Below are 11,983 nucleotides of genomic sequence, written 5' to 3'. Positions count from 1 at the left end.
TTTTTTTTTTGTGTTTCCGGTATCGTGTAGGCTTTTTTTTTTAAATGGAAAATAATGGAAAGAAGTATTCTTGATCATGATAATTTCATTTTATTTTTTCAATTCACCGGTGTGTAAACAAAATATTTCTCACGTTTATAATCATAAGTTGTGAAAACATTCAAAACAAATTATTTAAACGGTTAAGCTCATTTAGCAATTTTAAAGACGTTAGAGGTATCGAACACCCAATTACCTCGAGAAACTACGAGCTCGCAGCAATCGATTTTCGATCGACTTTCTTTTTCCAAGTTATTTGACCTCTCAAGACAATACACCTTTAGTTGAACAAGAACGAAAATGTCAGGCCTGATTAGAAATTCACTTCTGAAGATTGTGCCAGTAGCGAGGACAAATATGACACCACGAGCAACTGTTGTGTCAGGCCCACCAAGAAACCCAATGAGCAATGCGGTATTGTTTTTTTAATTCTTTTCTTCACTTGCCCACCCTCGCATTCATTCATTTTCATTCATCCATTTCATTAATTAGGGAGTTTAATAAAAATTCTAAATGTAACCCACACACTTGAAACCAATGTCATATGAAAGAGCTGGCAACACTGATTATAAAACAGTTCGAATTTCGTTTCTATAGGGATTAGAAATGTAGTTACGGCAGTTCAAAGTCTGAAATTTCAGACTGATTTTTACATTTACCCCAAAAGTTGGTACTGCAAACTCGGGGACCCAAATAATTTTGGGGGTTTGGGAGGGGGGAAACTTTTTTTAAAAGTCTATCTAGATAGTAGGGGGTTTGGGAGAGACTTTATAAGAAAAGAAAAAAAAGTTTCCCCCTCCCAAAACCCCAAAATTATTTGGGTCCCCGAGTTTGCGGTAGTACCCAAAAATTACCATTGGAAAGTTGTGACCAAAATCGCGTGCCGTTAATAAAAAAAAATTTTAATGGTTAAAACAGTCTATAGGGAGTTCTTATTAACAGATTATATACCAAAATGTTCGTCTTAATCGAGGACAATTATTTTACATTTGTATAAAGAGGAAGATACAAATTTCAAAGTAACACATTCATTATTATTACATTTATTTGCATACCTAATATGACGCAAATGTCAAATATACATAATTAACCAATCAACAAGACATGAAACATAATATGCCATATCACTTTTGAATTTATCCCCAATATCTTACTGAAGCAATGCAAACAATTCCCCTCTTTGATTTAATACATAGAACAGAGAAGGATTTGAGTCAGAATTTAAATGAAAAAATATAAACATGTTGCGTAATGACATAAGTTTATTTTTACCTCTGGCAATATAATTGCATAAATAAATTGACAGAATGAAAAAAATTCAAATAAATTGAGACGGATACACACGAAGGCAGTTTGTCTGTTTAATCAGAAGGAAAATTCTGCGAAACCACTTTGGGTTTATTGCCATTACTATTACATTATTGGAACTGACAATTACACAGCCGTTTACTGCTTTCAACTTAGTTCGACAGGTAAATTTTGCCAGTTCATAACAGATGACGAGTCACGGCCTGTGCCTAAAGGGAGACCGAGCAACTTTGCCTATTTTGATTTTTTTTCCCTTAAGTTCAAAGTAGCGTAGTAAAGATATTATTAATTAGATGTTGCAATAAGATATTTTAGAGTCATAACTAGTGATTTACATACTTTTATTTGATATTATTTTAATACATCAATTGGGATTAGATTTTAAAGGAAATAACCCTAATAATGGGTCAGAAATTTTAATGACTTCCAAAATTACATAATTATCTGAGTTTATACAAATTAATGAGAAATACTGCAATAATCATCAATATTCACAAAGTAGAAATATGTCATTAAAGTCATTTTGTAATGAAGCATTGTTGAGATATCCGCTCACCTGTACAGCAATATCCTTTTTTAACAATTTTTTAAAAAGCGTGATCACTGCATTGTTTACCAAATGATCAAAATGAACTGGTTTTAGTAATGTCAATTGACAATTCATAGGTAAAGATATGTTATATGCATTCCTCTGCATCATCATCATCATGATAATAATGTATTATTCTAAATGCCCAGGTTTTTTTTCAAAATTACTACCGCCACCACCACATCATCATTACCACTTTTCTGGGTGGGGATCCTGACCTCCCATAGTGGGCAGGGAGGTACATGCTGTGTCTTCTATCCCCCATACCCGTTTTCCAATTGTTTCCTGTCATTATCTTGGAATGAGATTTCATAGTTTTGTCCTGATCCTTGCCGGAGTTCCTTGGCTGGGAGGGAAACAGTTGAATGTATAGTTATAGTTTTGGGAGATGATATTTTTTTCCTTGTAAATCATCTCTCTGTTATGCATTGTATTATGTTTAGTTTACATATTATATTATATGATTGGTAAACATTTGAGTGTATTCCTTTTAGTTGGGACCTGTGCTTGTGTCTGGATGAGACTTTTAGGTGATCTCAAACTAAGTACTTTGGCGGTGTGCTCTTGGAATCTACATCTGTTGCCTATTTGAACCAATTCCCCTTTGTCTTACCTTTTCTTTTGTGCTTTAATTGTAGTTCTAGAACTTTTTACTATCCCATTTTCTTCCTTTTTACTGGCGCTGATATGACCTTAATGTGTTGCAAGCGTCGTAAAACCCTTAAAAACAAAAAACAAAAACATTACCACTTTTACTACAACCACCACCGCCACATTATCAGCACTACCACCTCTACTACATCCACCACCACCACCATACCATCACTACTACTACTACTATTACACCCACACCACATCATAACCACTAGACTACTACTACAACCACCACCACCACATCATCATCACTACCATTTCTACTATCACTACCACCACTACTACAACCATCACCATATCATCATCACTACTACTTCTACAACCACCAACACCACATCATCATCAAGACCACTGAAATGAGTTGAGATGATAGCTTTACAGTAAGCTTTAATCAACAAGAAACACCATTAGTATAACATTGAGTAGCCTACAACATCTGAAACAACACAGAAATAAAGAACAGTTAGATTCAACAACATATATGACATAACATAATGTGGACGTAAACTAAAATATACATTTTTCCCCTGTCAGAGTTGAGACATAGGGATAACCGAATTTACAACAGACATATTGATGGTATACACATAGTTTTGTAGTGTCAAAATCACTATCTAAAATTCAGAATTATGTCAGGTAAACTTAAAATATCAGAACAAATGTAAACATGTTATGTCATGTGTTGTTGTATCTAACTGTTCTTTATTTCTGTGTTGTTTCAGATGTTGTACTCAAATGTTATACTTAATACTAGTGGTGTTTCTTGTTGATTAAAGCTTACTGTAAAGCTATCATCTCAACTCTCTCAACTCATTTCAATTTAATCAACAAGATTTTCATTATTTGGTCGGAAGAATTTAGATTTTAATTCCGCACACACCACATTTATTAGTCATTACAGTACAGTAATGTCTCCTACAGAGTATGGCAGATTCTTTGAACGAACAAAATGAGTCATTCTGGTGATCCCAGGATGACAAAGAGATTCATGCAATAGTTTTAGATCGTTAGTGTTTGTGGAGGTTGGCCCACAGCGAGAGAAAGCATCAACAGCTTTTTTCAGGGCCAGGTCGGTAGATGATCTCATAGTCATATGGAGACAATTCAATCTTCCAGCGTTGTATTTTGTCATTTTCTACTTTACCATGATTACTGTCGTAAATGAATGAGACAGATTTCTGATCTGTGATGATCTTGAAATGTGTATTAAGCAGATAATGCCTCCACTTCCTAATTGCTTCAACAATCACATAGGCTTCCTTCTCAACTGCTGAGTGTTTTTTCTCACTTGATGAAAGTGTCCTTGAAAAGAAAGCTACTGGGCGACCTTCTTGGTTCAATGTTGCAGATATAGCCACATCTGAGGCATCCGTTTCGATCACAAGAGGAATTTCCTTAACTTATAGTCTCTAGAACTGCATTTTCAAGTTCCTGCTTCAAACTGCAAAATGTTTTCTTGACAGTATCAGGTAATGGAAAAAGTTTATTCTGATTCGATGGCAAAATCTTGTAGGAGAAGTGAGAAATCCATCGGGAGTAGTAGGCAAACATGCCTACAACTCGTTGTTGAGCTTTCAGGGTTGCAGGTGGCTCTAATTCTTTCAGTGGTCTTAATCTCTCTGGGTCTGGCATGATCTTTCCTTGAGATACTCAGTATCCAAGCATGTCCACCTCCTCCACCCCAATGATGCTCTTTGAATCATTGAAGGTAATGCCATGTTTCTTTGCGGTGTTAAGAAATTTATGTAAGTTGTCATCATGTTCTTTCTTAGTTAACCCACAAACTGTTATATTGTCAACATACGCAAAAGTGTCTCTTGGGTTTTCTTTCTCTATCACTTCGTCTATAACATGTTGAAAACAAGAAACTCCATTAGTCACCACGAAAGGAATTCTCTTAAATTGATACAGTTTACCACCAGCCTCAAAAGCAGTAAATGGTTTTTCTTTCTCTTGCAAGAGTATCTGATGATAAACACTCTGAAGGTCTAAAGTACTGTAAAATTTGTTTCTTGATACCTTTTCAACCATATCATCTACCCGTTTCTGTGGATAGACATCTAGATAGATGTATTTGTTAACAGTTTGAGAGTAATCAATAACCATTCTTTTCTTCTGTCTTTCGTTGGTTATTACAAACACTTGGGCTCTCCATGGCGACATTGAGGGTTCTATGATGTCAGACTTTAAGAGATTTCTTACTTCAGATTCGATGAATTTTTCATCTGCTGGGGCGTGTCTACGGGACTTGGTGGCAATTGGACTACAGTCATGTGAAAGATTGGCAAATAATGCTGGCGTCTCAACCCGGGCTGCCGTCAGACCCCAAACGTCGAAAGGAGGAGCATCTCCCTTGAGTTTCATTTTAAGTTCTGAGTGTCTGTTCAGGAAATCATGACTTAAGGGAGCGTTCACATATTACGTCATCAAAAATTTGCCCTTTTTAGACCCCCCCCCCCCCCCTCCCCCAAGTCATCACTTGTCATCATTGACCTGACCCCCCCCCCCCCCCCAACAGATGATGACGTCATCTAATTTAATAAAAACTAAAAGATAACTTTAATTTCACAATATTTATTATTCATTTTTCAAACCATAAACATTAATTATCAACGTTTGATAAAACACATTCGGACATTTTATTAATTTCAGAAACTGTTGATAATTTATGTTTTACGATACAATGGGGACATAAAATTTAAATTTGCAAAGATAAAATCTAACAAACATTATTTAAATTAGGCTACTTGGTGCAGGTGCTATTAAAAAAATTTCAGAAAGTGTAATTTAAAATAGTATAGGAGGCAAGTTATTTTATAGCATATTAGTCTTTTAGTGGAATGAATTTCTGTTTCAATTTCCAAACATAAAATTAATTGATTCAAAAATGTTTCTGCCTTGGACCTCTGGCAATGTACTATAAATAGTATCATCAATTTCATCTTCATCGTCATCACTTTCTCCCATTTGCTGTTCTTCTTTTTGCTAATTTATTTGGAATGCCATTTTTGAAGCTCTTGCATTTAATAAAATAGGCCTAATTTGCCTATGTTTTGATGACATCATCTTGGGTCTGACCCCCCCCCCCCCCCCCTCCCCCATGTCAACACATGTCAACATTTGGTAGACCCCCCCTCCCCCCCTAGCTGATAACGTAATATGTGAACGCTCCTTAAAATTACCTCAGCAGGGGCATATGGAAGTAAAGGGAGTTTCACATCGTTGTACTGAGCACAATTGTATACGCATTTAATGTTGCAGTGACCTTGAGTTTCATTCATGAGCGTTGTAGATGCCATACTTATCTTAGTTCTTGAAGGAACAATTAAATTTTCCAATTTTGGGCCTGGGCAACTGATGCGTCAGTATAACTTTTTGAGCTTCCTGAGTCTACCAAAGCAGTTAAATGTTTACCATTAATAGTTACTTGTATTAAAGCTCCCATGAGACTTTCTGGCCCAGCTGAAGCTGATGTAGAAGAGAGGACTGAGCTACTGACTGGAAATGATTTACTTCTCGTAGCTGGAACAGATTGACAAACCTTCTGGAAATGACCTTTCTTACCACATTGCTTACAAATAGCGTCTCGTGCTGGACATTTAGCTCATGCATGTTTTCTGTACCCGCAGAAGTAGCAATTGTTGCTAATAGCAGCCTTTAATTGATTGCCACTATCTTCTTGGTCATCGTTCAGTGAAGGTTGCAGCTGGTTGGGATACGATTGGCTTTGCATCTCTACCATTTCTAATGATCTTGCGGTATCAAAGGCAGTTTGTAGTGTTAGATTCGTATTTTCAAGAAGTCGTTGACGTATCTGTTTTGATGTCAAACCACTGATGAAGGCGTCGCGGATGGCTTCTTCACGGCAAAGATCTGCAGAGACTGAGTTAAAATTGCAGTCTTTTGCCAGTACTTTAAGCTCTTGAAGGAATTGGTCAAGGGTTTGACCAGGTTCCTGTTTATTTGTGGATAAGAGGTGGTGAGCAAAGATTTCATTTTTAGGTTTCACAAACACAGTTTGCAATGTCTGTATAGCAGTTACATATGTATCACATTCGGCTATGTATTCGTAAATGTCGGGGCTGATGAAGTTGATGAGAGTAGAAAGTTTGTTGTAGCCTTCATTAGTTGTAGAAAGACTTCTTACAAAGTTTTCGAATGTCCTGAGCCAATGCGTCCAGGCTTTGGACGCTTCGGAGGAGTTAGGGTCCACATTTAGCCGTTCTGGTCCGAGATAACGCTCCATTGTGATGATAGCTTTACAGTAAGCTTTAATCAACAAGAAACACCACTAGTATAACATTGACTGCAACATCTGAAATAACACAGAAATAAAGAACAGTTAGATACAACATATGACATAACATAATGTGGACGTAAACTAAAATATACAACAACCACCACATCATCACGACCACAACTACTACAACAACATCACCACATCATCATCACTACCACCACTACTTCAACCACCACCACATCATCATCACTACCACTACTACTACAACCACCACCACTACATCATCATCATAACTACCACTACTACTACAACCACCACCACTACTTCCAACACATCATCATCAGTACCCCGACTACTACTTACCATCAACCTGGGTGGGGTTCCTACCTCCCATAGTGGGCAGGGAGGTACATACTGTGTCTTCTATCCCCTTATATCTGTTTTCCAACATGCTTTCTGTTTTTGTCTTGGAATGAGATTTCTTGGTTTTGTCCTGACCCTGGCCGGAGTCCTGCCTGGGAGGGAAACAGTCGAATGCATAGTTATTGTTTTGGGAGATGATATTTTTTTCCTTGTAAATCATCTCTCTGTTATGTATTATTATTATTATTATGTTTGTTGTTTTGAATTTATAATGTAAGCATTTGAGTGTATTCCTCTTAGTGGGGACCTGTGCTTGCATCGGGATGAGACTTTTAGGTGATCTCAAACTTAGTACATTGGTGGTATGCTCTTGGACTCTACATCTGATACCTATTTGTTCCTAGTTCCCCTTTGTCTTACTTTCTCTTGGGTGCTTTAAGTGTAATTCTAGAACTTTTTACTATCCCATTTTCTTCCTTTTTACTGGCGCTGATATGACCTTAATGTGTTGCAAGTTCCGTAAAACCTTTAAAAAACAAAACAAACTTACCATCAACACCACATCACCCTCACTACCACCAGTACTACAATCACTACCATTAGGTTTTGGAGCTTTACTTATTTGAAATAAGGAACGCAGTGGCTATTTTTACAGTCCCGTAAAGATGGTTCTCGGAGCTATTTTTACAGTCCCGTAAAGACGGTTCTCATGGCTATTTTTACGGCGTTGATGCGGTTCTGTTCAATTATCCGCATAGTTATAGATTATCATCTTTTTGCAGTATTCACAAAACTTCACATATCAACTTCTCCCGATATTTAGATGTACAGATCTAGAGGCGGTGAATGAAAGCAAAATTAATTTCATTTAACATATTTAGATCTAAAGCTAAAACTAAAATTAGCAAACAATTAATGTAAAGTCAATTCTCTTAGCGATTTTTACGGTACTGTCATTTTTATTACATATAATTTTTTTTTTTTTTTTTTTGCGTAAGTTATGTTTGCAGTACAGAACAGCCCGTTTTCTATCATCAGTGGGCAGGTTAGGTTGTATGTCTTAATTTTTTTCTGTCAAACATACATAATATAGATCTATTATCAAACACTGAAGGTATATTTAGTTCCTGCTTGAGTCGACACCCCTCAAGATATAATACTTTACAGGTTGGCTTTTGTTTATACTTTACCAGTATAACCAGTCAGGAAGGACTAACGGTTTATACAATTTTAGAAGACGTAGACGTCTAACATTCAGAGTGCAGTCTTCTCACGTGAGAGTGGGTTTGAATCCAATTTAGGAAAAGAGGCCGTTCACAAACCAATTGGACACATTTTGATCATAATTTTAGAACCCCCCCCCCCACCCCCCCCCCCCCCCCCCCCCCCTCCTAACTATATTGTGGACAAATGACTACCCCCCCCCCCCACTCCCCCATGTGGATGTCCATGGTAAAGATGCACATTACGAAACACCTCATGCTTAAATATTGTTCGTTTGAATAATATTTTTTTTTTAAAAAGAAAGTAAATAATGATGATTCTCTACCATGGGCGGTCATGATCCAAAAGAATAGAGGTGCCCAAGACTGATCCTCATTGGGGCGCCGAGGTGGAGAGGGCATTTTACTTTGGTCCCACCATCGCGTTGCTCCTACTCCTTTACCGATTGACCCAGTGTTTGTTCCGACCAGACAAGAGTGGTCGCTGTATTGCTCCTCCCTTCCCAGTTAGGAGGTTGTTTTATTGTTCTCCGCCAAAGCGGTGTTCACCTTGTGGTCAGACCAAGGTTGTGGTTGCCCTGGGTCAGACCCCTCTGCCAAGGCTTTGAGGTACCACTAGGGAAAGAGATAGATAGAGAAAAAGAGAAAGAAAAGAGAGAGAGAGAGAGAGAGAAAGAGAGAGAGAGAGAGAGAGAGAGAGAGAAAGAGAGATTGAAAAAGAAAGAATGAAAGAAAGAGAGAGGGAGAGAGAGAGAAAATGAGAGATAGGGAAAGAAATAGAGAAAGAATGAAAGAAAGAGTGAGAGAGAGAGAAACAAAGAAAGAATGTAGAAAGACCGGAGAGAGAGAGAGAGAGAGAGAGAGGAGGGGGGGGGGGGGGGGGGGGGGGGGAGAGAAATAGGGAAAGAATGAAAGAAAGAAAGAGGGAGAGAGATAGAAAAAAAGAAAAAGTAAAAAGAAAGAGAGAAGAAAGAGAAAGAAAGAAAGACATAGAGAAAGAATGAGAGAGAGAGAGAGGCTGCTAACTAACCGCACCTGAACAAAGTGAGTGAGAGTTTTAGAGCTAATGGCGTCTACTCAGCCAATCTGTTACTATTTATAAATCTATTACCGCAACGCCGTAAAAATAGCCCCGAGAACCATCTTTACGGGACTGTAAAAATAGCCACTGCGAATAAGGAAACTTTGAGATTGTATTTTGGCAATGTGATTATAATTATAATATATTATAATATAATTCTAATCAGTTCTCTTTTTAGAACTATACAATATATAAGAACAATGCCAAATACGATTCCAATTCCCTTTCCATGTGTGCGGAAATTCCTCTTTCGGCATTGTGAAAATCAGATGAGCAGAAGAAAAATGATTGTTAGTTTAATCATACATATACATTTACATACATACATACATACATACATACATACATACATACATGCATACATACATACATACATACATACATACATACATACATACATACATACATACATATATCAAAATTGTTTATTTCAGGAAATATACATGATAATGTAACAAGGGTAACATATTCATTGACATAATACCATTTCCTGAAATAATGTACAATGTATAGAGCTAGAATATTAATTTGAACAGTGAAGTTTCAGACTCTGCCACAGAATGTCCCAGAGGTAATAATGATATTAGTGTTGATGACGATGATAATAACAGTGGTTATGGCGGCGATGGAGACACCGACGATGAGAGTAACAATGGTAGCAATGATATTAATAATAATAACAACAATAATAATAATAATAATCCCTATCACTATAATAATGTTGATAATTGTGGTGATGATAACAACAGTGCTAATAATTACGATGACGATAATAATGACAATAATAATAATAATAATAATAATAAACAGTAATGAAAAATTAAATCGATTATTACAATGATATACAAATACATACATACATATATACAGAGTGTGTGTGAGAGAGAGTGTGTGTGTGTGTGAGAGAGAGAGAGGGAGAGGATAGAAATTTGAATGGATTGATGTTGTTATGCGCCTAGATCTTTATTGTATGGAGGATTTGGGCGCAATAGAAATAAATTTCATTATTATTATTATAATTATAATTATATTGTTGATTCTTGAGATTGTCTAATCAATAATGTTTCCTAATCAGTTATCCTTTTCCATTCTTTTTAATCGTTTAAATTCATAAAGAAACCGGCTTTATATTTGATTATCAAATCATTCCACTCTAATCATGAAGATAAGCTCGTTCGGCATCGATCTTAGCTTAAACTAAGAAAAGTTAGTTGCATTTGTCTCAATTGTCAAAGGGGTGTCTGAATCGGCACAACAGGGTGTCAGAATTGAAACAAGTGACTAGGTCCCATAAATCAAGGCCAAACATACAAATAAAGTCTGATCAAGTATTTAACCTAACTTTCGCTAACTGGTGTTTGCAATAGATGCAACAGTTATTTTCACAATTTCTCTGTGCGTGGCCATTAGAGTCATTGAACCATTTTGGGTGTCCGAATTGGAATACCCTACCCTATTGCATATATATCCTTTTTTGCTGTTACAATTTGCTCTCAAATATAACCAGTAAACCAGTCCACGCATGCTTAGGGTAGAATTGCTTTAATTTTAGAGACCTTCAATTAAAAATTTGATTCCATTTTTCTTTTTACTTCTTTTTATGTTTCTTCTAGGAAAAGCTGGGAATGGGAACTGTTATGTGTGCTGTCATCATTGCTCCAATGCTGTGGATTATGGGAAATGTCAAGTATTACAGAGGCACTGCATAGACTTCGAAGAATTTGTTCTTTCTGGGTTTTTTTCAATTTTTATTTGTAAATTTCGTAACTTATGGTATGGATGTTGTGGTTTGCATTGATGGTGTGTGTTTGAAGCGAATATGCATTAACAAGTAAAGGTGGTAGTGTCATATTATAAGAATAAAATTTAGCATCTGGTTATTAATTGGTATTTCCTTTTTATTCACTACTTTTGTTTTTTGCATTCCAAAATCTTCATCTCATCATGGATCCTATACTGGATGTGCCCTATTCGTCCTTAAGGTCGAATAGCATCAACTGCCATTGCCGTCCGTAAGGACAAATAGTGTTGCTTGCACTATTTGTACTTCACACTACAGCTGGGCACTACTCCGTTTCTGTTTGTACTGAGCTAGATTCGATTCTACGTAACGGAGTATCTATTCGTCCTTCAGGTCGTATTCTTAAAATGTGTCTAGCCGACCTTCAGTGCTTATGCAAATGAGGTAGGCGTGCAATACGCACAAGGCAATTGACGGAAAGGCCGTTTTTTATTTTTGTAACCCATCGTCTCAAAACGGTATTATGTCAGAACGAACCACATGCTTAAAAGCCGAATTTAATGTTAAACTGGCCATTCTCCTCAATAAATCATATAAACTCAAAACAAATCTAATATTTCTGGCTATAAAATACATTTTCAACATCTTAACAAACCCGACTTAATACCGTTTTGAGGCGAATGTTCACATTTGTCACCGTATTTTTATATGTATTAAATTCAAGGTTATTGCCCTCCCATAAATC

The 11,983-nt window shown here is 36.6% G+C and overlaps 1 protein-coding gene across 1 annotated transcript; it reads left to right on the top strand.

The window, feature by feature from the left end:
- Nucleotides 1–270: 270 nt before the first annotated feature.
- LOC144962764 (uncharacterized) lies at nucleotides 271–11,381 on the top strand. The gene is made up of 2 exons (XM_078896001.1): nucleotides 271–453; nucleotides 11,111–11,381. The coding sequence occupies exons 1-2, from the start codon at nucleotides 340–342 to the stop codon at nucleotides 11,204–11,206; spliced, it is 210 nt and encodes a 69-aa protein (XP_078752127.1). The 5' UTR covers nucleotides 271–339; the 3' UTR covers nucleotides 11,207–11,381.
- Nucleotides 11,382–11,983: the final 602 nt, after the last annotated feature.

Source organism: Berghia stephanieae, chromosome 1, assembly GCF_034508935.2.
Source record: "Berghia stephanieae isolate SIO BIC M18660-M18661 chromosome 1, UCSD_Bste_1.3, whole genome shotgun sequence".
NCBI lineage: Eukaryota > Metazoa > Mollusca > Gastropoda > Nudibranchia > Aeolidiidae > Berghia > Berghia stephanieae.
This window is presented reverse-complemented; position numbering and strand designations above follow the sequence as displayed.

Coding starts and splice junctions, on each gene's coding strand:
- LOC144962764 (XM_078896001.1), top strand. CDS start 340: ATGTCAGGCCTGATTAGAAATTCACTTCTGAAGATTGTGCCAGTAGCG. Junction 454..11,110: donor GAAACCCAATGAGCAATGCG/GTATTGTTTTTT, acceptor TGTTTCTTCTAG/GAAAAGCTGGGAATGGGAAC.